Source organism: Megalobrama amblycephala, linkage group LG14, assembly GCF_018812025.1.
Source record: "Megalobrama amblycephala isolate DHTTF-2021 linkage group LG14, ASM1881202v1, whole genome shotgun sequence".
Lineage (NCBI taxonomy): Eukaryota > Metazoa > Chordata > Actinopteri > Cypriniformes > Xenocyprididae > Megalobrama > Megalobrama amblycephala.
Window position 1 is genome coordinate 34,451,783 of NC_063057.1, and position 27,527 is coordinate 34,479,309.

At 36.6% G+C, this 27,527-nt stretch overlaps 1 protein-coding gene across 7 annotated transcripts; it reads left to right on the forward strand.

Moving 5' to 3' along the window:
* The first annotated feature begins 408 nt into the window (after nt 1-408).
* On the forward strand, nt 409-27,527 carry LOC125246089 (NACHT, LRR and PYD domains-containing protein 3-like). 7 transcript variants are annotated; one of them, XM_048156938.1, is made up of 11 exons: nt 409-665; nt 1,457-1,603; nt 2,316-2,386; nt 2,523-2,802; nt 2,938-3,000; nt 10,992-12,807; nt 12,936-13,109; nt 13,190-13,363; nt 16,335-16,508; nt 22,966-23,012; nt 26,580-27,527. In XM_048156938.1, the coding sequence occupies exons 4-11, from the start codon at nt 2,544-2,546 to the stop codon at nt 27,095-27,097; spliced, it is 3,225 nt and encodes a 1,074-aa protein (XP_048012895.1). In that variant the 5' UTR covers nt 409-665; nt 1,457-1,603; nt 2,316-2,386; nt 2,523-2,543; the 3' UTR covers nt 27,098-27,527. The 7 variants fall into 7 exon arrangements, with proteins under 7 accessions (XP_048012895.1, XP_048012898.1, XP_048012896.1 ...); XM_048156941.1 differs by having other exon boundaries at nt 2,327-2,386; XM_048156939.1 differs by having other exon boundaries at nt 1,471-1,603.

Sequence of the window (27,527 nt, forward strand, 5' to 3'; positions counted from 1 at the left end):
TGCACTGCATTCACTGCATCAACTGCATAGGAGACTGATTAGGAAGAGGAAAAATTGTTGAATGAAGTCATTATTTTTGTTTTTGGACTTGGCACTTCATAACATTACGATTGAACCACTGTAGTCACTATTTTAGCAATGTCTTTAGTACTTCTCTGGATCTTGAATGTGGTAATTTGATTACTTTCTATGGGACAAAAAAACCCTTGGATTTCACCCAAAAAAAAAAAAAAAAATCTTAATTTGTGTTGTGAAGATGAACAAAGGTCTTGCGGGTGTGGAACGTCATGAAGGTGAGTTATTAATGACAAAATTCATTTTTGGGTGAACTAACCATTTAACTTTTTTTTTTTTCTTCATTTTTATTTATTTTCTGAAAATATGAACAAGGGAACAGTTTTCTTATTTAAGCTTATTTAATTTCAAATTGAAACACAAACAATGGAAACATACACCGATACACATTTAATGTCTAAAACACATATTCACAAACTTGTAAAACTACTTCTAGTAAAAGTTTAGCACTGTTTCCTGAGAATGAACCTGATTACGTGTTTTGACATGTCTGACTGTCGTTCTTCTCATTCTCACGTCTCGTCCTGGTAGAAGGAATTTCAGAGCTACTGTTCAACACGACAGAGAAAGATCGACAAACATTATTTGATGTAAGTGTTTCATCTTTCTTGTAGTTATGTTCATGAATGTTTGTTGTGTTATGTGTCATTAGTCACTTCTGAGATTTTAATGCTGTGCTTAAGAAATTGAAGATTTTATTTAAACCTCCTCATGTCACAATCAAACATCCGATCAAGTGTGTCTTTGTAAATGAATTACAGAAAGCTGCACATTCTGATATTGCTGTCACATGGTCATTTTACTGTTTATTAGTGAGGCTCAAACAGTATTTCTTATCATGTGCTCTGAACTCTGAGGCAGAAACTCCTATTGCAAAAATAAAATGTCCATAAATGCACTCACTGAAATGTAAGATTGGAAAAGAAAGACTAAATAATAATAATTTATAATTAATTGACACAATCTGTGCTGAAACATCTAAAGCTCAGTGACTTCAGGAATTACAAATGGCTTGTTTGGTATCATCTCCCTGTAAACTACAAAAACACGGATCTGTGACAGGATGCACATGCACATATCATGTTTAGACATGTGATTTTGGCACAAGTGCTCGGTAAAAGAATGCATATGTGCGCAGTCTTTCTTTACAACGTGACATCGCCAACCAATGAGCTGCCGTGAATAATAATGTTTTTAGTCGTTTTTATGGATCTTTGTGAACAGGGATCTTTTTGTCAACATTGTCATCTATACAAAGAAAAAATCTTTTTAGTTTTTAGTATATCATTGTTTATCCTCAGTCTGTCATTTTGTCTCTCCATACAGTTTCACTCCCATGTCTTTTGTTTCTTGATAAACTGGTTTTGTTTTTCTGCAATAGTTCTGTTTTAACAGGTTTAAGTTCTGAAGAAAGCTTCCTGCTCCACAGTTCTTTATGAAAATACAGAATTGAGAGGGGTTTCAGAACAACAACTGCTCGAGACGCCAGTTCAGTGGACGAATAGAAAAATCTACATCATTATTCATGGTTAGTATTATTTTATAAAATAGTGACATATAGATTTAAAGGTGTCATATATCCATTCACATTGACTCAAACAGCGTTGACAAATCATGTATAATTTTTATTGAACTTTTTTTGATCGCTACCAAAACTCAAAGCAATTATTTCGTCTTTTATAGTAATTGTAGCAGATTTAAACAACTCAGCTTTCTGATCTGATCATAAATACACATTCATTTCACAACCTTTATTTCAACAATTCATTTGAGTGTATATATTCATAATTCAGTCAGTCCACAGCAAAATAATGTGTCAAACCTCGGCTTGCACATCTGACTTCCTCACTTTGAGGCTTGCTTTTGTGAGTCAATGTTTGTGAGTCTCTTGTGTGAGGAATTGCTGACTGTTTAAGGGGTTTCTATTCTGCTTTTTTACATGTTCTGATTTCTTTAGTTTTGCTGAATGAAAATGGTTGTCAAAGTTACAAAGCATAAAGTCCCTCTAGTGAGAGTTATTCTCTATATCATTGAGCACTGTTTTCTAACTCACTGAAACGCCTCCATTGTAGTCTTGAGTGGTTTGAGACTAGTTTCATTTCCACTCTTGTTATATTCGGACATGATTCAGACACACACTGACTTTGGCCAAAGTTTTGGGGACATTTATGTTTCTAAAGCTAAGGTTATTCCTATAAGAAAAATAAATTTTAGTTATGATTCATTAATAATTCCATCAGGGCATTTACAGCATCTGTGGGGTATTCTGAGCTGAAACTTCACAGACACATTCTGGGGACCCCTTTAACAGGTGAGTTTGGATGAGTTTACTCTGATAATCCTGATCCAATCACAGCTTCATTTCATAATCCAAATAACATTTGAGCATTTAGGTCCACAAGTTAAGGTTGAGAACTACTTCAGATCTTTTTTTTTTTTTCCTGCAGCTGTGAGTCAGTGAAAGGACAATGGCATCTGTTCAAGATCTGCTTGAGAAATCACTGAATGAACTGTTAGAAGCTGAACTGAAGAAGTTTCGGTGGCACTTAAAGAATGATCATAAGTCTATATCAATGTCTGATGTGGAGAAAGCAGATATCTTAGACACAGTGGATAAGATGGTAGCACGTTTTGGACCAGAAGAAGCTGTGAAGAACACAGTGGAGATCCTGAGGAAGATGAACCAGAATAATCTGGCTGAGCAGCTGGAGAACAAACACAAGCAAGGTAACGATTAATTCACTATGACTGTAACATGATTGACAGTTTACCATTGTGATGGTTTGACTTAAACGTTCCTCTGCTGATGTGTTTGTGTGATTAATGTTTCCCAGTGAGTGATCCTCTCTCTCACACACACAGATCAGGCTAAAGAAAATACGATGACATCTGCCCCCGTTGGAGCTCCTTCTAAAGAGAAATGTGGTAAATATTACAATCACTGCCTGTACATGGAAACCAGAGAAAACATAACAGCAAGCAACAAATATAGGGCCAAGCAGAGCAGCTGCAGAGATCTTATACAAGTACATTTACAAAAGAGTGTCTAATTATGAGTTTACAAATGCTTAAATGGTTTACAATGGTCTAAAACCATTAAAACTTCTACAAGCAACTTATCAAGACACATCATTTTGATAACCTTAACCCTAAAACAGTCTTATTTGGTGTGCTAGATGTCAATTTTTAAATAAAAAGCTTTTAATAATTTTGCTCAGCCTGACCTGAAGCTGATCAGAGTCCAATAAACCCCATAAAACCAAATCTCCAAAACTATGCCATTCATTTGTGCTGATTTGTGCCGCAAAAACATGAACTATCTGATATTCCGATTCTCAAATATGTGTAAGTGAATGTGTTTTGTCATTTAAAAATCTTTATAATGATCATGTAAGTTGATTTTATATGGAGTACCACCAGCCCTGCACATTTTGTCTCCCTCATAGATGCAAACTCCACACCTTTAGGTGAGAACTCACCTTTTTGTGATCAAAATAGGTCACCTATGGGATTTGCATAGATCCAAAGAGAAAGTGTTTTATGGGGGGTAGGTAGTCTGGGTAAACCCAGCCTGATCTGCCGGCGATTTGATTTCGCCCGGCAACTCAGTCTGGAAACCCGTACATTCAATTCTGCTGCATCTCTTACATTTTTGCGGGAACCAATCACAGACTGGCTTATCTACCTTGCTCGCTATTGGCGGGTATAACACGATGACGATAGAGAAGCGACGGCAAGCAGCTTTCAAACTCTATCTGATCTACCCGTCACTCCAATATAACAATGCACAATCACAGTGACGCCAATTGTGTTAAGCATTTACCTTATCTGAGAGACATGTAGCAGCGCGCTGATCCGACAGTCTCTTCGTAGGAAGATTACAAACGGCGATTGATGACACACGATGATTCTCTGCTGTTATTTTGGTGGTTTGCTTCACGATGTGAGTACAGGACTCTTTTACTTCAATGCCCCTTGTTGGTAGACAATATTTTTATTATTTGCTCTATATGTTTCGTCTCCCTGCTTCTTGAATCTCGCGCTGCCTGAGCTGACTGGAATTCTTTTTGGTTGTCATGACAATGACGTAGTTTAGGGCGGCTATATTCCGCGTTCATTTACACTGAACCAGAACAGTATCAGAGTCGCCTTTTAAACTCTCGACGATGCTGAATGACGTCTTTAGTTAGCAAACAAATTGCTCGAGTGGGTGTAAATACCGATTTTTTGCACAACCTTAAAAAATCGCTCGATGCCATTGCTGCTTCTGCAAACCGCGGATCAATCAGCTCCCTACCTAGGTCGTGAATCAGTATATCATGCAAGTGAATGTGGCTGATTCCCTGATCAGTGCCCTGACTACTGAACTTGGGAGCTGATTGAGACGCACGGTAAACCTGTCTGGATTTTTCGCATGCTCTGCAAAGTACGTCACCCGGATCGTTGATCTGATTGGTTGAAGGACTGTCCAATTGCGTGAATAATGCTCGTTGATCACGCCTCTTGTGCAGAAGGAAATACATAGCAAACTCCCCAGACCAATGTTCAATTTTAAATTGAGCTTGGTCTGGTGATAGCCAGACTAGGGGGTAGGGGGTCTTACAAGGGTATCCTGCATAGCATTTTGTTATTTATAACATGAGATTTTGTCAAATGTTGCAACAATATGTTAATTTTTTGCAAGAAAAATTACAGTTTTGAACATTTAAGGGATTTTTACATTTATTTTGTATTACCATGTAAGTAACTACAAATTAGGGATGTGTCACAATTTTCGAATATTCGATTAGTTTATTTAATTATAGAATATCAAATAGGTTGTGCGATTATCCTCTTAATAAAACTCTCCATTTGATGCGGTGGTGACTTGTAACCAACGAGTGGCGCACGCTCCCAATAACGCACCTAAAAGCTGTCAATCAGAAGACATTGCCTCACACGCACACTAGACTTGTGTGGCATATAACAAACAAAATAAAATTAATTTTAACATAAGTGCCATCATTCAGTTTGTTCATAATATGTTATTATGCGTTTAGGCAGCCTGAAATCATTATGGCTTAAGATAGGCTTGCTGTGTTCAATAAGAGAACAGACACTACAATTAAAATATAAATGTGTCTACTCAATTCAGCGCGAGCCGAACGAGAGTTGCAGCACAAATCAGCAACAGTCAGTCAGATTTCACATCTTGACTGACAAGACGACGGTGGAAGTTTTGGTTTCAAATCGAAATGTAAAAGCGTCCATTTAAGCGGGGTTGTCATTTGTTGTTGTGTTTTTCATTAAAAAAATAACAAAAAAACCCTGCATTCAAGCAATTGCCGCTACCGAATTGGGGCTAATTTGAAAGTGAAAGTAAAAGGCTCACGGCCGCACGAGCATTCATAATGGTGTGGAGAGCGAGCGTTTTCAGTCTGCCTCGCACCAGTATGAATGACAGTGGAAAAAAGATTAAAAGCATGAATGGTCTCTCTCACTCTCTCTTTCCATTTATGTGTGTGTAGCTTATACATGCCTGATGCGTGCATGCGGGGGAGGGGTGCGATTTTCGAATAATATTCGAATAATTCCCAGCGACCTTCGAATATTATATTTGCTTGAAATGCCCATCCCTACTACAAATGAGCATGTAAAGCAAATAACTTTAAAAAAAATTATATGTGCAGCATGCCCCCGCCCTGCACAATGTTCTCACCTTTTTTTTCTCCTTACCTGTTTGCATCCCTGCCCCCATTTCAGGTCTTGCAGCCTCTACTAATAAGCTCATGAATTGAATCAGGTGTTATAGATGAGGTAGACATTCAAAATGTACATGGCTGGTGGGTTTGAGAATCACTGTACTAGGCTCCGTTCCACTCCAATTTTTTATGCCCTTCACTTTCTAACATCCCTCTGTCTCGTGGACTCGGATGTGCATCATTGCTTACATTATATGAGTGCCCACTACTGGTGGAACTTGTGCATAAGGTTTAAATGGAATGCACTGAGCTCTTGAAATGAATATATTATACAATTTTATGTGATTAATTCTCAACATAATGAAGATATCATGCTCTTCAGTTAAAGGGTTAATTCACCCCAAAATTCTGTCATTAATTACTCACCCTCATGTTGTTCCACACCCTTAAGGCCTTTGTTCATTTTCGGAACACAAATTAATATACTTTTGATGAAATATTATACAGCGACAAGAAAAAATATCGAATTTTCAACTAGTGATGGCCAATTTCAAAACACTGCTTCAAAGCTTTACAAATCTTTTGTTTTGAATCAGTGGTTCGGAGCACCAAAGTCTTGATTTTCAATAAACAAGGCCTGTTACATCATAAGTGTTTCGAAATTTCAACAGTTCACCTGACTTTGACAGATTGATAGATGATCCAGACAAAGGGTAAAAAAGCTGCACAAAAAGTATTGTATTCGTGATTGAATAGTGCGTGCGCTCCGTGGGTGTGGCCGCATTAACGGATAATGAGGTGACTTGCGAACGACTGACATCTCTGTCTGTCTATCTCTATCTCTCTCTCTCCAACTTCCCTTGTCCACTTCATGAAGTGGAATGCACTTCAAAATGGCAGCGGGGGTTCCCCCGAGGGGAAGTGTTTAGAAAAGTTTGCGAGTGGTTGTCTAAAAGTGGAGTGGAACCCTAAACATACAGCCAAATGAACAACACATGGCTTAAGCAAATATTCCCCAATCTAGGTGTGCAAAGCAAGTACAGACATTTCCATAAAGATGAATGGCTGTAATTTAAGCAACATTTGGCTCTACAAAGTATTAAATCAAGGGACTGATGACTTTTCCAACCCTGTTATTCTAGTTCAGTATATTAGTTTTCAGAACTGTTGCTAGGCAAAATTTGTAAATAACGCTAGAAAATTATTATTATTATTATTTTTAATTTCAGGCTGTACAAGGTAACTATTTCAAATGGGTATGATGATTTCCTATAGGAACGTTCTATAGGATTTTCTATTGTATCTTTAGCAGGATTCTTTATTGAGAACACATGCTGTTGGTAGCTGCAGTCATCAAGTCCAACTAAAGCAGTGATACATTGTATTTTATATACATTTTAGGGCCAGTGCCTAGAGATGGAGACAAAGCACTTGGTAGACGACCTTAAACAAAGCATGTAAATTAAATATTCAGATATAGGATCCCGCCCCATCATAACTATTCAAAGAATGGCACAGGGGCTCCACGAGCCATTAAAGACAAAAGGTGAGAGTGGTTTATAAGACTTAGAATAAAGAGAACAGGAAGTCGATGGAAACTTTGCTTAACAGAATTATTCATCTGATGTCATCATCTTTACCTTAAAATACCAAATACAATGTACTTAATCCTAGTTTTTCATGTGATGTTAGGTCAGGACGTAGGATCAGCAAATGTTAAACAGATTCTTAAGATTCTTTGTAATCCCACACACTGTATGCTGTCACTTTCAGCATAATAAATGTAAGATGTGCATGTAAACACTATTTCAGTGAGAAAGTGATTTATTTGAATATAGTAAAAGCAGTTTTTATCACAGTGTTTTTTTTTTTATATATACAAACTGTAGACCAAGTTAGAATTTAAATATAGGTTGTATTATGAATTTATGAAAAACAATCACTTAGATGAAATTTACACCCCCGAGTACACCCTAACAGATGGGGGGACAACAAACATAAAATTCCTCAAGAGCAAGTTTTGAAGGGGACACAAATAATTTACTTACAAGGATATATGTACACAGGGGAAAGCCTTATTACTATTATTAGTGTAGCATAGAGACTGTGCCATTATGCTTATTCTCAATGTTTCTCTTTGGCTCAGTGAAAAAACTGACCAAAATATTCTTATTCAAAACAATTTATTTATTACAATATTTTTGAAGATGTTTACAACCAAGTCACCAAAATACGATAAAATTTGAACTTAAATTTAAACAATGACTATTATTGTGAAAAAGTATCCTTATACAAAAGAAATAAAATGTACTGTAACAAATTGCAATTTTAGGTTATTATGTTATAGTCACTGCTTTATGTGTAGTAAAAAAAAAACAAAACTGTAATTTAAAGGGCACCTATTATGCCCCTTTTTACAAGATGTAATATTGGTCTTGGGTGTCCCCAGAATGTATTTGTGAAGTTTCAGCACAAAATACCCCACAGTTAATTTATTATAACCATTTGAAAATGTCATTTTTGGGGCCTGTTTTAAAAAGAGCTGTTTTGGTGTGTACCACCTTAAATATAAATGAGCTGCATATCCCCGCCCTGCCTTTGGATGAGGGCGTAACTTGCATACCTATGGCAATAAACAGTCAGTAGAAGCAGAATGGCTGAGAGTGAGAGACCCACTGTTTTGAATGGCATTCAGCCGTACATGTTTGAACTGGAATCAGACCCAGATGATGAAGAGACTCCGGCAGAAGAAACACAATTGAGAATGGAGCAGGACGTCTCTGAATGGTTATTTGATACATTTATGTACTTATAGAGTTTTAATCGCGCCCCCTTTGCAATTATGGATGTGCAACACACACACACACACTGTGATAACGTTCGCGCAATTTTTTGAAACTACAAACACAAATACTGTGATAACGTTTGCTAAGTAAACATACACAGTTTTTAATACAATATTTTTATATATATATATATATATATATATATATATATATATATATATATACACGTGTGGATACACACTATACAAACAAGGTTTAAATTATATACACAGACATTCTACGACGACGACAACAACTTTAGACGCATTTGTTATTGAACTGGCTGACATCGACTGAAATGACTATTTGCTCAAAAAACATTAAATACACTTACTTCTTCTGGAGGTGACGTTGGATCGCGAACAGTAGGCAACGATCCACACTTGAGGATTAACTTTGAAGCAAGACCTGCTTTGAATTGACCCTCATTCTCAAAACAGTCAGTCAAAAAATGATTCGCCCAAACATAAACGTATTTTGGAATTTTGAGTGGCGCCTTTCCTTCGTAAATAAAATCCATCCACTGCGTTTTCAGTGGCTCTGATGTCGGAAGTAAGTGAAAACTACTATGTTCATTATTACATCCCACAACAGAACACTTATGTTTCTTAGGAGACATTACCGGCTGTCGTTGAAACAATGGAGGATGGTTGACAGATCACCGAGGTCGGGGTCTATGCCAAAACCAGATTGTCAATCAAACCACGTGGGTGGGGCTTAGCGCAATTCTATGTCACAGTGAGAGCAATCTTAGAACAGGGCGTTCTGAGACAGTGCTTAGGAATTATTGAGATTGTAAAAAAAACACTGGGTGGATTTTTCTCATTCTAGGGTGGTTTTGCTCACACACTGCCAACACACATTTATGGTCAAACACCATGTAAAAGTGAATTTTGCATAATAGGTGCCCTTTAAAGCAAACTTACATGACGGGACAGGCACTAAACAAAAGTACCAAATCTATTTTTCCTGGTATCACTGGGCCTTACAAACTCTTGTCATATGTTTATGTTAAGGCTGTCCAGCCTGTCTTTGTGCACATTTCAGACTAACAGATTGTTGAGTCTGTCTTGGCCCATAGTGACCCTTAGCCATGTCTTCAGTCTCTGCAAAGCACTGAAGCTGCTCTCAGCTTCACATGAGGACACTGGCACCACCAACAAAATTCTGAGGACCTCAATTTGGTCATACAACCCTAGGACCTCTGCTGCCTCTCCACTGCTACAGGGGTATTTCTGGTGAAAAAGGGCCAACTGTATAGAGAGGAATCCTCTATGCAACTCAGGGTGAAGCTCTGCGCGGGACTGCTTTCTTAAACCCGCACCCACCCGCTACCGCTGAATGTATGTCCAGGACTGCCTGCTCCCACAACCTGTGTTCCACTGTGTGTACCACTCCCGCCCGCGCTGCAATGTTCACATCCAGAATAACAGGCTTTAAACATGATTGCGTTTAAATAAGATGAAGTAACCAATGTTAAACAAAAGCACCACACATGACAAAAATATTGGGTAGGCCTATATATATTTTTTTTTATTAGGGTTAAAAAACATTAGGCCTAACTGTTAAAACAAAACCGCAACTAGTGGCATCGCAATTTTTAGGCTACTGCATTCACCAAACGAGTAACTTGTAAATAAGTAACCCTAACACCGAGAACTTTGAAAATAGGCTATACAATTTTAACAAATTAAATACAAAATAAAATAAATAAAATAAATAAATAGAATACTTCGAAAAAAGACTTACAGATTTTCACATTATAGTTTGCTTAACAAGCTATTGGGAAAAAAAATAATAGCCTACTAAAAAAATAAAATAAAATAACATAGAATGAATTTGATCACTGGGCCTTGCTTTGCTTACTCCATATTACTATGAAGGAACAGTTTATTGCTGACTGACTGCGGTCCCAGACTTGTGAGTCTTTCTTCCAAAATCCATCCACACACACAGGGGCTCCAAGAGCCATTAAAGACAAAAGGTGACAGTGTCAGTAATCTGGTTTATAAGACTTAGAATAGAGAACATGAACTTGCTGGAAACTTTGCTTAACAGAATTACTCATCTGATGTAATTATCTATACATTAAAATGCTAAATACAATGTACTTAACCCCTGTTTTTAATGTGATGTTATGTCAGGATGTAGGATCAGCAGATCTTAAACAGATTCTTAAATTTGTAATCCCACACTCTTTATGTTGTCAATTTCAGCATTATAAATGTAAGATGTGCATGTAAACACTATTGCAGTAAGAGAGTGATTTATTTGAATATAGTAAAAACAGATTTTATCATAATTATTTTTTTTATGAGAACTGCAAACCAGGTTATAATTTATGTAAAGGATTTATGAATTTATGAAAAAAAAATCACTTAGTCACTGTCTTTTTACATCTTTCTTAAAGGCTCAACTGCAGACAACAGTCAAGATGCTCTTCGTGATTTCAAAGATTCCAGCCTCAGACTGAAGAACAAATTAAAACGGGAATACAAGCAGATATTGGTTGGTAATTCACAGACAGGTCATCGGGAATACCTGAACGATATTTACACTGATTTATATGTGGTGGAGAATGAGACCGGAGGACAAGTGAATGACCATGAGGTGATACAGATCCAATCAAATCACAACCGATTGACTGCCAAGGAGACACCAATCAAGTGTAATGACATGTTTAAAATCCAGTGTGACACTGGTCGACAAAATGGAAAAATACTGACAATAGGGATTGCAGGAGTGGGAAAAACTGTCTCTATCAATAAATTCATCCTTGACTGGGCTGAAGGAAAAGAAAACCAGGATATAGTCTTCATATTTCCACTTCCATTCCGTAGACTTAATTTGATTAAAGAAGAGTACAGTCTCGTGGGACTGCTTAACAAATACTTCTTTAGGAGTCCTGAAGAACTGTCCTCTCTTCCTGGAGATGATGGTAAGGTCATGTTCATCTTTGATGGGTTGGATGAATGTCGCTTCCCTCTGAACTTTAAAGAGGATGACGCATTTATAGATTTTAAAGAAAAAACAACTGTGAGTAAGATAATTACAAACCTTATCAAGGCACATCTGGTTCCCTCTGCTCTCATCTGGATCACATCCAGACCAGCAGCAGCTGGTCTCATACCCCGAGACTACATTGATAAAGTGACAGAAGTGCGAGGATTTAACGATGAGCAGAAAGAGCAATACTTCAAAAATAACAGCAGTCCTGAGGTTTCTGAAAACATTATCCGTTATATAAGGAAATCCAGGACCTTGCACATCATGTGCCACATCCCTGTCTTCTGCTGGATCTCTCTCACTGTTCTTGAGCCTCTACTGGCTCAAGAGAGCAATGACAAATCTCCCACAACTCTCACAGGGATGTACACAAACTTCTTACTTACTCAGCAGGAACAGATGGAAAAAAAATACAAAGATAATCATGAACCTATAGCCAAAGTTGAGTCTTTTGATCAGATTATTCTAAAGCTTGGGAAACTGGCCTTTCAACAGCTGGAGAAAGGTCAACTGATTTTCTACAAAGAAGATCTTGAGGAATGTGGACTAGATGTCAGTGAAGGGACATTGTACTCAGGGCTTTGCACCCGGATGTTTCAGGAGGAAAAGGTTTCAGCAAGAAACGTTTACAGCTTCGTACATCTCAGCGTACAGGAATTTCTTGCTGCTCTCTACGTGTTTTTGATTAGCAAAAACAAGAAAGAAAACCCATTTGTGGAATCCTGGAGAGAGAACCTGACATGGAAACTCTCCAAACAGCCACTGTTTCAGCTTCATAAGGCTGCGATCAACAAGGCTTTACAAAGCGAGAATGGACACCTGGACCTTTTCCTTCGGTTCTTTCTGGGTCTCTCTATGGAATCCAATCAGAGAGACCTAAAGGTAATGCTGCCAAAACTGAAACTAAAAACAGAGAATGTTAAAGACACTGTTGACTATATCAAACAGAAAATAGAGATGGAAAAATCAGTAGAGAGGACCAACAATCTCTTCCACTGTCTGAGTGAACTGAAAGATGACTTTGTGGAAGAAATCCAGAAGAACCTGAACTCAGGAAATCTTTCAGCACAGAATCTCTCCTCTGTTCAGTGGTCTAGCCTGGTGTTTCTGCTCCTGATGTCAGAAGAAGCTCAAGAGAAGTTTGAACTGCAGAAATACAGAAGATCTGATGAAGCACTAATGAGACTGCTGCCAGTCATCAAAAACACCAAAAGAGCACTGTAAGAGTTTCCTTTACATTCATTTATATACACTATTGGTCTTTTGTAATGGGTCTTCTTTTTACATGGATGACTTGCTGGCCTTAATTGTATTATAAATTAAGGAAACTCTTTTGTTCTCTACACAGACTACAGTGCTGTAATCTCACTGCTCAGTGTTGTGAGAGTTTGTCATCACTTTTACAATCCTCAAACTGTGTTCTGAGAGAGCTGGATCTGAGTAACAATGACCTGCAGGATTTAGGAGTGAAGCTTCTTTCTGATGGACTGAAGAGTCCAGCCTGTCAGCTGGAGATATTGAGGTTTGTATTAAGTTAATTATTAAAATTCACACTGCTAAGATAGATTCTGTATGCAATTACATTTTGTTTTTATTGTTCAGATTTTCCATATGTAATCTCACTGCTCAGTGTTGTGAGAATTTGTCATCAGTTTTACAATCCTCAAACTGTGTTCTGAGAGAGCTGGACCTGAGTAACAATGACCTGCAGGATTTAGGAGTGAAGCTTCTGTCTGATGGACTGAAGAGTCCAAACTGTAAGCTGGAGATACTGAGGTAAATGGTTTTTTAAATGATTAACGGAATGTTATAAATGATTCTGTCACCGGATGTGATCTCTTCTCTCAATGGAATATCAGAACAAGAGACAAATGTGATTTATTTATTTTATTTTTTTTACATATTAATATAGAATATTTTCCAAGTTGAAAAGTATGACCCACTTGGACTGCATAAAGTAGGTACTCAACCAAAATGCCTATTACTGCCACATGTAACGCCTCTATGAGGAACCAGCGTTAAATACAACCCAGTGACATGTGACATGAAATCACCACCAGGTGGCGGAAAGGGATGGTTTGCAACATTGCTTAAAGCTGCTGTGATGTTTGTATTTAAATAAAGATAAATTGACAAAATAAATTACTGGTAATAATAAAAATGATTATAATAACATTTAATCTTGGCTAATTATTTATCATATAAATACTTAATGTGCCAGCTATTTGACTACTGTTACAGTAAAAAAAAAAATACAGTGATGTATTTCAACAGGTCAGGCATGCAAATTGAAACATTTATTCTGGTGCAACACAGAGCTTTGTGCATGACATGCATAAAAATAAAGTGTCCATTAATTAAGAAATGGTTAATCACTTTTTATTAAACCATTTCTTTGTAGGCTAAATGAATTAAGAAATTGTTGATCACCTTTTATTAAATCATGTCTTTCTAAATGAATTATGAAACTGTTAATCACTTTTTATTAAAATGGTTCTTTGTAGCCTACTACTTAAAATGTGATTTTATACTATTAATTCATTCTTATTTCTTATTTGAAAAACAAAGAAATTAAAAAAATAGGCCACAAACTACAGTGGAAGTAAAATGCAGGGATGAAATACCCAATAAATGTCCTCATGTTTCAACTAAAGAGAATGATTGATTAATGTGTGAGATTATTTTTTCTCTTTGTATGTCAGTGCAGAACTACGTAAATTTGCCTAAACATTTTCAACATGGGCCTACATAAATTCCTGGTACAGTTATTAATTATTGCAGGTTTGAATAGAGATCATTGTTTGTATTTCCTGTGTCTGGGATGTAAAATTAAGAAAATGCAGCGTCAGTAAAGTTGATAATATGGACATGCTTTGATCCATAATTTAGAATGAATTCAAAAAGACATTGTAGACATATCTCACAGTCACAGTGACAGGCATTTCCTTAAACTATATGCCATGAGTTTATTATTTTTACTATTGCGAAGTGAGAGCAATGAAGAGTGTAAAGTCTATTCATAGTCGTGTGGTAGAGCGTTGGACAGCAATATCACTACTGACATGATTTCAAAACCCAAACAAACATGGGTTACTGAGATGTGTATGAAGTTCTAAAACATTTATTTGTTAAACCATAATTTTTTTTCTTACATTTATCGACTATAAAATTGCCATGAGTTTCCATTTTACAGAAAGCAACAAATATTATCCAATAGACTTAATTTACATTTGTATAACAGTTTTTATTTACAAATAAAATAAAAAAAATATAACACCAACAACAAGCCCAGCTAGTCTATTATTTCACTGCTGTTAAAGCTCCCATTCAAAGTCTACTCATTCATGTAGCCTATTAGGGAAAATTACGTTAGCATTTTTAATACCCCCATGAAAAAGTGTAACCTATATAATTCACTTTTCTTTTTTTTTTTTTTTTTTTTATTATTACAAGAAGAAACACAATACATAGGCATATTAATATTAAAAAAAAAAAAAAAAAAAAAAGAAATATGGGGTAGTAGTACTGCATTAACCTGTTAGTCAGCATCCCCGCTTTTGAAAAAATCCCAAGAAATGACATACCCAAACTAAAACGGATACAGTTCATGAACCCTCTGCACTAAAAGCATAAGTATAGTCTCGTTTGAAAGCAGACACTTTGCTGTTTATTGTACACTTTGCAGCACAGTCCATAAAAAAGTAAACAATATTTTGACATTTACTGTGCTGTTTGAATTCATTCTATTCATTCAATGCTTACACTTACTACATGGTTATGTGAATGTGATTTTGTTATCTCCACATGGCGCAGTGGACTGCTACACCCAAAAGCGAGCTGTGATATGTCTACTCCATAACATGTGAAAATCTATGGTTGTAAAGTTTAGATTAGATTGGTTCAGGAATGTGCTACCAGGATGGTGTGTCCATTAAAACACAGTGGATCTAGTACTCAGTCCATGATCTTTATTTGACATTTGGAGGCATAGGAATTGAGCCATGGCAACATAAGTTTCTGACAGAGTTGTATGGTGTCTAAAAACCAAAACAATAAAGAACAAACAAGTCTTAGGTACAATTTAACAATATAACTCAAATCATATAATCCAATTAACACAACAAAACAGTTTAACAATCAAATGAGCACTAATGCATATGAATTAAATCACATAGAACTCAAACATACATAGCTTCAAGAAATAACATTAAATACCAAAAGAAATAAACTTACATAGTCAGAAACGCATCAACTCTACTAGAGGCTCTCTTTGAGGAGAAGGACAAGGAATGTCAGGTTCAGCTGCATGCTTCACACACACCAAACAACATCAGCTAAATAATGATTCTGTGCACCTGAGGAGACTTAGCTCCACCCCTGGCTGACATTGTCATGTGACCACCTGGGAATTCTCAACAATGGTTATAGCACCATTTGGCAGTCAAGAGCAGAAATGTATTTCCAGACACAAACCACGACAGTATCCGCAGTGACAAAAAAGGCATTCTGGTTGAGTCCCATCTGTAAGTCTGAGAAAAATATTGTTTGGAGTTTAGGGACAGGAGTGGACTATCTGAAGATTTTAAATTATCACGCATTCACTCTTACATGTATGCCTAATATTCTGAATACTTTGTCAAATTCGATTACAAATTACATGAATATACAGAAAATAACAGCATACAAACTGATCAGTGTGAAAGTAAAGTCTGAGTGCCAGTCATGTGAGCTATTGCTGTGTTTGTAGATTGTCTGGCTGCATGTTGACAGAGGAAGGCTGTCGTTATGTGTCTTCAGCCCTGAGTTCAAACTCCTCACATCTGAGAGAGCTGGATCTGAGCTACAATCACCCAGAAGATTCAGGAGTCAAGCTACTCACCGATACACTCATCCATCAAAACTGCCCATTGGATAAACTCAAGTATGTCAAGCAGGAAGAGTATGATTTTATTTCGTTCACACATTTACAAAGGTTCTTACTGAGAATTAGTTATACTAGAGTGCTGTTGAATGCTTGATTCCGATTGTTTGACAAAAATTCTAAGGTGTGCCGTAATTTCCAGTAAACATAAAGCTAAAGTAGTTCCAGGTCAGTTTGATGTGCCAACTTTGGACACAGACGCTGCCAACGTGAGCCAACCCCACAGTCTGCTTTCATCACCACTAGTTCATCGGCATCGACTTGGTGTGTTCCTTCCTTTAGCAGTATTGGAACCTAGTGGTGTAACAATGCAATCAATATATTAGTTAACCTAGTTGAAGCATTTTCAAAAGGTGATTTATTTATTTTATTTTGATCGGTGTAGGAAGTTCAATGTTTTTATGAAGGAAGAAGACAGGGTCGGCTTAACTGAGACTTGTGCTTTATTTGAATTTTCTTAATAAACAAACAAAGTCATGCTATCAGCCCTCAGCAACAGTGTGACACTGATTAAACATGTTGTGGTTTCTCCAGAGCAAAGTTCCACACACGAACAAGTCTTCAGCCTGTCCCTCTCCACCAGCGTCTCACCTCTGGCTTTATGCATGCTCTCCATGCCAATTGCTGAAAAAAGACACAGGTGTTTGTCATTTGAACTTGACCCACTTACTCATCGCTCGTCTCCAAACTCTCTCCCGCTGCAGACCTCAACCAGTGAAGCAGATCATCATTTATCTGAGTTATACACTTTTGTATACTTCTGTGGTAAATGGAATATTTGTAAAAGAAATAATGATACAGTGTATTTGAAAAGATTGTTTGTGAAGCTGTTTATATCTAAACATGACAACTCTCTCTAGACAATGGTAGTGCAAATGCAGATTTGTGAATCGTTGTCCTTTAGGAATTAATCATGTGGGTGATGAAATCGAGAACGAAATCTTTTAAAGACTAATCGTGCAGCTTTGTGCTCCTCTCTCTCTCCCTGCATTGACGTATACAAGTAGCGTGAGGGCTTTTCAGTGCACAGGAAGTGACAAAGTCACGCCGTCTTTGACAGACCGATAATTAACAGCTGGACATCCAAACTCTCACCTATCATTTATTGACCTCAAATATGGCTTATTTCAAACATGTAAGTAGCAACTTTTCATGGCCGCATGCTTTAATGTTAACATAGAAATAATTTGCATTTAAAATACTCAATCATTTTTGCTCATACAGATAAGAGTAATACATCTTTTGAATCTGTGAAGAGTCTACTTTTATTTGTGTGCACTCACAATAACATCAAAACCTTGTGCTTTTGTAAAATAATGAAAGCAAACAGGATGTGCTTTCTGCTGTCTGTCTGTCAACTTGAGTGCACCAAAAGAAGAAAGAAAAAGAAAAGAGGAACCAAAACTCCATGTAAGCTTGTCTCACAGACATAAAAAATATAGAAGTGACTTTTAAATGAACCAATTCAAATGGAAAACAAATATTTGGTTATGTAATTATGACAAGTCAGCATCGTCAACTTCATCACTGCAGCCGAAAATACAGAAAACACTAGTTTATCAATTAATTATTAAAATGTTAAAGCAGTCTCCTTGCTGTTTTTCCTCTATGGATTCAGAATCATTACTTCTGCTGGTCCGCTGTGGCAAGGTTTTAGTAGCGGGAAGTTCGAAACATTTTACTGAATCAGATCTTTGAGTCTCGTTTACCAAAATGAACAAATCATTTTTCAAGTCATTTCATTCATTTAAACAGAAGATAACACTTTATAATAACTCACGCTATGAAGCATTAGTTAAGCACTAGTAAATATTCAATTCATCATTTCTAAAACATTAATAGACATTAGTAAGCAGTTTATAAATAAAGCTATAAATGTTTTGTTCTTGATTTATAAGCATATCTATAATGAGCTTAATTGTATTTTCATTCTTTATTAATGATCAATTTATCATTTCTAAATTATGTATTACATTATTCACAAACCAGTTATTTAGGAGTTGTCAGTGGTTCATAAGATCATATAGGAAGTAAGTAAATAATTAATAAAATATTTAAATGTACATCTATGCATCTTATTATTTAGACATATAGTATTAGTTACTTAGTTTGTTAATAAATGCTTTATTAACACATATTCCTAGTGTCAAAACTACCTCAGTACTAACTTTAAAACATTAGAGAACAGCAGTGCAGAAGATCATTGAACCTTTAAATCATGTTTATAAAAGTTTTATAAGCATAAATAGTCCTCACTTTAGATGAGCTCACAAAAATAGTTACCTAACCACTTCTAAATGTTTTATAATTACCTGAATCAATCATGAATTGCAGTAAGAATGTGTTAATAAAGCATTTATTAACACACTAAGTAACTATTACTATGTCTAAATAATATGTATAAATTAATGTTTAAATAGTTTATGAATCATTTATTTACACTTCCTAAATGATCTTATGAACCACTGACAGCTCCTAAATAACTGATTGTAAATAATGTAATACTTTATTAATAATCTATTTATCATTTCTAAATTATGAAGATACAATTATTAAACACATTATAGATATGCTTATAAATCAAGAATAATGCATTTGTAATTGTATTTATAAACTGCTAACTAATGTCTATTGCTTTATAAGTTATGAATTAACTATTTACTAATGCTTCAGGGTATAATTGAAATGTTACATGTTAAATTCCACAACACAAACTACTTACGCAAACGTTGATCACATTTGGAATAAAAAATAAACTATAGGTTAATACAGCCATGAAGGCCAAATTACGAGTAAGAAATGGTTAATTAATTGCTTAGCAGGGTCTTCAAGCAATGCAGTCTGTTAGTTTACCTCACCTCCCGATCCGAGTCATTCTTTCTTTTGTCACCTCACATTTATCACATCTGTTCCCCAGAAAGATTAGACATCTCTTTGTGTCTTCGGGTTCGAGTTTGTTAGTTCTGTCGTCAGTGTCTGATCTGGGCTGTAACAGCCATAGACATTTATGGTGACAGCCCCATGTAGGATTATTCATGAATGAAGCCACCAAATTACCACAACTCCACATCCCAAAGATCAAAGAGATTAAACTCCTTCCACCGAACCTTTCGTGAAGCCATAAAGTTGAACCTTGGAACTAAAATGAGTAAACAGTAAACACCAGGACACAAGGTGTAAATTCCCACTGTTATCAGGAAACTTGGATTTGTGGACACATCTCGAGGTGAAAATCACAGCAGGCCACCATGGGAACTATCTCCAGAAAACTGCCCCTCTCTTGATTTTGCATTTCAAAAGACATTCCAGCATGTCCCTGACAGACATTGAATCCACTCGTATGTTTTAAACAGGAACAATCTCTAAAGTACTGTCATAGATATGAACTTATCACCAGAAGTAGCCTTAAACATATCATATGTATTATGCATGTTTTGTTTTTGTTTATAAAACCTGGTGAATTCTTTCTGTGTGTTTACATATTGATTACAGGTAAATTCTTAGGAAAGTATGTACTGTTTGGTATGGTTTGATGGAATGAATCCTTTCCAGTATTTTGATGCAAAAAATTATTTGTGCAAGATATACGACTTTTGAACTAGGAAAATTAATTTCTTCAAAGTGCTGACCAAACTCCATAAAGTTTCAACACAAAGAACCATAAGGACATTATGCTAATTACCTACAAGAACAGAACTGAGCATAGGACCCACCCAAAACCACACCGAACTGGTGGAGCCAACAAACCGTTCAAAACTCAATGCCGCACACTGAGCTAGCATGCTCTTGCCTTGGCTTTTGCTGATTCGTGCGGACCAACCATCGTCTTGTCTGCTTGTTAGACCTCTTCAAGAACTCAATCAACCTCCCTGCAAGAACCTTCCTTGAACTTCGCCGAAGAAGACTCGCTCAAAGTCTTTTATTTCCAGCAACTCCTTGAGATGCTGAGAGAAATTTATGCAGCAATGCCTAACCCTGCAACCGATCAACAAAATTTCCTTTTCCAGCAAAGCTAATCCATTCACCACCGAACACAGTCCCTCAGAACTCTTGACCAAACTCCAGCCGAGCAGCACCACAAAGATTCCTTTAACTACGTCACGAAGGTAACATGTGCTTACGGGAGCATCCAAATGCAAGTACCAATGCAATCTTCCTAATTTTGCTGAGCTGGTGCATTTTTATTGAGCAAACGAATTACGGTTGAATTGCTAGTATATTAATCTTCTCAGGTTACAGTCAAATTATATTGTTTAACTCCCTCGAGTTGGAGGTATCGCCGGCGATACCACCTCGGTTTTTTCTTACCAGTGTGAAAGAGACTCAAAATGCTCCGTCAATGTTGCACATACAATTAAGAGTTATACACCATTTTAATCTGTGGAATGTCTTCTTTTATTTGTGAGTAAAAACAAAATGTGCTTTTTGTAAAATAAAGAAAACAAACATGATGCGTGATCTCTCATCTCCCTCTGAATGAAGTCTTATCTGATAGTTCTCAGAAAATGAAGTGTAACTTAGTGAAAAATTAGACTTATTTCGAAAACAAAAATTCTGTTTATGTAATCTTTATGAAAAAAGAGCCATGTCAGACGCCCGTGATTCAGCTCATTATCCGCTAATGCGGCCACGCCCTCGGAGCGAGCGCTATTCAGACGTGAATTCTGAGGCAATACATGTATACATTGTCTCAATTGTGTATTTATTGTCTTGAAAAGTGTTTATCTGCATGTTATAGCCATGGTTAGCGATCTCTGGAAGCCTCTGTTAGTTCCTGGAATGTCACATGATATGCCTGCTCTTTTACTGAGATATTTGTGGACTAAAGGTGCACAGAGCGCCCTCCGGCTGCAAGTATAAATTGAAAACATTTAATTTTTACATAATTTTGAAGCAAAAACTCTAGTCTAAAACCTCCAATACCCAGAAGTCTTGTGAACAAAGATTTAATATATATTTTTTGGCTTTATTTCAGTGACTTAAGTTTTTTTGTTTTTTCAATAACCACGCATAAACGTTATTCCTTCAAAAAAACAAACATGTACATACATGTTCCTCACATATTATTGTAGCCTAGTTCGTGCTGAATACAGTGTAATGACACTTTTGTCATTAATATGTTTATGAACAACTGAAAAAAGCACAAATGTCAGGGCATGTCAAAACTTCTCCAGGGCCCCAAAAATCCTCAGACCCCAGAGGGTTAAAGTCAGGCAATAGGACTTAATTCACCTTCCACTAACAATCTCACAATTTACCTGTAACTGTATGAATGAGGTATGTGTGTGTGTGTGTGTGTGTGTGTGTGTGTGTGTTTGTGTGTGTGTGTGTGTGTTTTCGTTAGATTAGTTTGTGCATTTTAGAGTAGTTCAATAAAGTCTTGTTTTGATTTTTCACATATATATGAGTGTCCTGTGTTTTGTGCTTATAAAAATTACAGCATTAAACTTTAGATTTTGCTACCTGGCTCATATCAGTAATCATAACTTTGTATTATTACCATTGGCCACAGGATAATATTTTGTCCCGAATTGTTACAATACCCTATCCTTAATTTTTTGCTGGACGAATAATTGATAAAGTGTTAAATATTAATTCTGAATAATTTACAGTTTAATTAGGTTCTTATTCACTGTAATTTAATTACCTTTGAGTTATAATTGATCTGAGTTAATTCCTACACCCATATGCAATTCATGCAGATCCATAAAGAAAAAAGAATGATTAGTTCGCCTCTCGAGTCTTTCGGGTTTGAGTCGTTCGTTCATCACGTCAGACCCATAGGCTGAATGTAGAAACTGAAAAGATTTGTTCATCTCTCGAGTCTTTGGGTTTGGGTCAAGTCCTTTGTTCTTTTTTCACGGCGCAGTTTTTTGCAACAAATACTCTACATTTGTATCACTATTGACTGTATGTTGTATATTATTTAGGAATTATCATAATTATCAAAAGATATGTGCAATAAATATTTGTTATGCCACTATGTCCCTTCTGACCAATCTTTATACAAATATTAGACCAATATGTTCTGCCTTCATATAAAAAAAATCAATTATTTTACTAGCTAAAAAACTAAAATAAATAAACTAAACTAAAAAAAATGACACACTTATTTGTAAGGAAGGTTGTGAATGTCCATCACACCACGTGAAAAAAATAACAAACGACTCAGACCTGAAAGACTCGAGAGATGAACTAATCATTTCTGTTTCTGCATTCAGCCTATGGGTCTTGACGTGATGAACGAACGACTCAAACCCGATTGACTCAAGAGATGAACTAATCATTTCTGTTTCCTGTACAGAACCTATGGGATGTTGCGCATGGGCAGTCAACACAACATGAACAAATCACTCACGATAACATGATTAATCGCTTACAGCCCTGCACTGATGTGTGTTTATTATTAACCTGATATAAAGACAATGGAAGTCACTACTGGCTTTGTGTTTTCTAGTGTGGATCACGGGGGAGAGATCAGGATTACAGCAGGAGTACGCAAATGTACGTCTACACACACTCTCACACTTTCTCTTTCTCTCTTCTGAACTGAACATTAAACATTAACAGGTCTTTTCCTCATAACATAAAATAACACTTAAATTCAGCATTTACTCTCCGGCATATTACAGAAATATCTTAACTTTAGAATCCTATTTTATCTGTTTGGTAATTTCAGTCAGAACCTCATTTGGGACAAAAGCTATTACAGAGTGACATTTCTTAAGTGCATAATCTTATCTTAACTAAGGATAGGAAAAAGGTATTACAGAAGCATCTTAACTCGACAAAAAGTCTCAACTTTAAAACAAACCCACTGGTGTGCTAACTGTCATGATCACCAGTGAGAGTGCTCTATCAGCCACTAGAGGGCACTCCATCCCGGACTCTTATTTCCACCCGTTACATACACTACATATCCCATAACACACTGCCTGGACTCGTCATCACTTCATTGCATCCAGCTGGATTGTATTATGTTATTAGTGCCTGTCTATTTATAGCGGGTATGCACGTGACGTCACCGTCGACCGTTAGGACTGCGGTTACGCACGCTGAGTGGCAAAAGACTGAGCAGCAGCATTGGTTTTCAGGCGTGAATGTCGCGAAAAACACACAAAACACATTCAAAACAGGAAAGAGCTTTGCGGCTGACTATACAAATAGATTTGACACAAACCCTGAGGTATATATTTAAAAACTAGAGAAAGCAACAGAAAAAGAAGCAAATGGATCACTTCAAGTCACAGAAACAGCTGGACTCCAGGCAAAGAAACATGGATTTGCAGTTATCATTTTGTGTCGAATTGTTGGATTTTGAGGTAAAATCATACCTTATATATTGTATTGTATATATTATGTTGACGGCTCATCAATTAAATATTTTCCATCTTATATTATGCATAATTGGGTGTTTTTAGATAAACAACACTGTCAAAAACTATACTATAAAACTATATATGTTTTAGGGCTGGACAATATGACGATATAACATTGATATAAGTGATTAAGCAGATTTAAACCTACCGATATTGTAGTTATATAAGTTAGTAGTTAATCTAAAATTGTAGTTATATCCCCGGCGTCAAATCAGGCTAAATGTCAGGAAACACGACTCCTGGCTGCATGTCAATATCCATGGATTAGGTTTATTTGACAAGTTGTAAGAAACACTTTCGAGTCCAACCTTTAGGGTAATTCGTTAGTTTTACTCGCGTTTTAGTCGTTTCTCCTATTAATCCAGTTACGCAGCAGGTTCTTTTGCCACTCAGTCCAGCTGAGGGAGCGCGTTTTCGGCGGGAAAGTGACGTCGATGCATACCCTCTATACTGAGTTGTTTCTGTCTTTGGTTGTGGTTCGTTGTTTAATGTTACGTGTACTTCTGGTTCTCTGGTTTTCTGGTTTGGTTTTCTTTGTGTTATTTTTGTGCCTGTTTGTATGGACTGTCTTTATGGATTTTGACCCTTGCCTGTTTGGATTACGTTTCTGGATTACCCTAATAAATTGCTGCTATTGGATCTGTCTTCGTCTTCGTGAGTACCGTGACACTAACTTCAAAATGATTTGAAACTGCAAAAATCACATAACAATAGAGTAAATAACCCTCAGTTATTAGTTTGGTTTTTGTTTACTATATTCATGTAATATATAATATATATTTTAGTGCGTGTTTTAGTATTCATTGTGTACTTATTTTGTTTTAAAATTATAATTTTTTCCTCCATTTGAGTCATTATTCATAGGGACTTTTTTTTATTAAAGTATAATAGCAAATTGTTTTGTTTCAAATAGCCCTCAAGATCAGCAATGGTGGTGGTGGAAAGACTTTATGAAAACCCCAATGAGGACAAAACACTGATAAATAATTACAGAATCCACTAAATACAGTGATAAGCTTAACAGAAAAGGCAAAGCCTATCAAAGCTTCTCTTTCTGCAGCTCTTCATTAAAAGCACTCCTGTTTTGTTTCTCTATTTTAATCTTGAGCCTTTACTTCACAGCAGCTACTTACGTGTCATTGGTTGCTTATGCTGCGTTCCAGACAGGTTTTTGAGCCTGTAAGTCAAGACTTCAAACCACGACTCGCGACTTTGTGATGTTCCAGGCATGTCACGCCAAACTGCCTGAGCGCAAGGAATTGTGGTAGCTAGATGTAAACAAACCAGCATGGTGGACCGTAGGGGGCTTATGCTCATTTACAATCATTTCTATCATCGAAGGTGCTTACTTCTTGCTTATTTGAGGGAAACAGAGGAGGAAAAATTGCACATAAGGCAAGAGAAGCTGTTACACCTTTTATTTTACATTATTTGTATATTTGGAAATGTATTTGGTATTAATTTATTCTTGCACTTAATGGACTGAAAACTAGCTAACACTAGAATAGCTGCTGATAATGCATAACATTTGTGGAAAAAATTTCTCACCATGTACCACTTGCATAAACACCGCATTCGTAGGGGCTGCCATTGTTGTTTTGCAGGTTCAGAGCGCGGAACTGGGAGTACATCGATCTAGTACGAGTTCACGGGTGGGAAGTCACGGGTTTGACTGCCGTTCCAGTGCACTTTCACGGGTAGAAGGTTAGAAAAACACGGGTTACGGGCTGCCTGGAATGTGGCATTAGTAACAGACCTGAGAATTTGATTAACGAACTCATGGAGCACTTTAAGATTTCCAAACTACAGTACAGATATGATGAGATTTTGTAAGGCAGGATAAGAATCATAAATTTAAGATTTGCTTCTGTAATACGAATTTGGGAAAATTCCTAAATTAACTTGCCAGATATTAAATAAATCAGACAGAACGTGATTTTTTTTTTTGGCAGTGAGCATTTTCTGCGCTGAGAAACTGGTGGCTGTCATGGGTTACCCTCGATCAAGGTCCCTCTGCTTGCTCGTTTTTTTTTTTTAAGTTTTTGTTAATATGACAGTTTACTTCACAGCAAACCAAAGATTCTTGTGCGCTCGCGCTGTAATCCTTGATTAGACTGACAGCTGATTTGGTGGTTGCCTAGCAACATAAAAACCCCACAGTGCACTGCTCTTTTCTAAATAGATAAAAAAAAAAAAAAAACTGAAAAAGACAATAGAACCCATTATAATCCATGATATTGTCTACACTGGATGCGGCGCGGCAATTTCCCGACAGTAAACAGATCCCCCGTTCTATTTCTGACATAGTCCAAGTGCTTTGCAACGGTCGCTTTGTCTCGTTCAGTGTAGACAGCTATTAGCTGTTGCAGCGTGACAAAAGTCACATCTGATGTAGACACAGTATAAGACTTAACATAGAAAGTTTCTGTAATAGATCCAGAGGATTGCAAAGCATGCTGGGAACTAAAAATCCATTACCCAGTTTCAGTTCATTCAACACAAATGGATTACATAAACTTCTGTTTCACATATTTAAGCTGATTTTACATAATAAATTAGAAAGAATTGTTCAGTAATTGTGTGGTTTACTCATTTTAATTAAGTACATTTAACAAGCAGCAAAGATCATTTTTACAGTGTAAAAGATCAGACATTGATAATTCTTGATCGTGATGTGTTTTCTGTCCATCAGATTCCCATCAGCTCAATCTGGATCGGAACACAGTGAATAAACGCCTCTGTCTGTCTGAGAGAAACAGAGTGATTACTAGCCCTTTCTCAGAGCTTCAGTCGTATCCTGATCATCCAGACAGATTTGATGTGTGGCAGGTGTTGTGTAGAGAGAGTGTGTGTGGACGCTGTTACTGGGAGATTGAGTGGAGTGGATGTGTGCATATATCAGTGTCATATAAGAGCATCAGCAGGAAGGGACGGGGTAATGAGTGTTTGTTTGGATGTAATGATCAGTCCTGGAGTTTGATCTGCTCTTCCTCCAGTTACACATTCAGACACAATGACATAATTACTAATCTTCCAGTAAAGTCCATTAGCAGTAGAATAGGAGTGTATGTGGATCACAGTGCAGGAACTCTGTCCTTCTACAGCATCTCTGGAGACACAATGAGCCTCATCCACACAGTCCAGACCACATTCACTCAACCGCTCTATCCTGGGTTTAGTGTTTATAATGGATCAGTGAAACTGTGTTGATGAATCAGAATAGACTGTAGAGAGACTTCTACCCATAATGCTTTGAGCTCATGATGAATCAGTAACAGTGAGATGTTATAGAGTCTCTTATTTTCTCTTCATTACATTAATACTACAGCTGAACTTCTGTCAGTGAAATAACATGAAGAATAAATGTGTGTAATGAATCCTCAGATAGACAGAGAGATCAGTGTGTGTGTGTGTGTGTGTGTGTGTCATGTTTGTGCTTTTCTCAGCCTCTACTTGTGCTGATGGAAATCAGTTTTTTTTTATTGTAGTGTGACATCAATCTCTATTATCACTGTTAAAATTACCTTTCAGTTGAAAAGTGTCTTTCACAAACATGATTCATTAAGAACATGTCATTCATAATTCATGTGATCTTTCTCCATTGTTTGTGCACAAATAATAAAACACAGTGACAAATGAA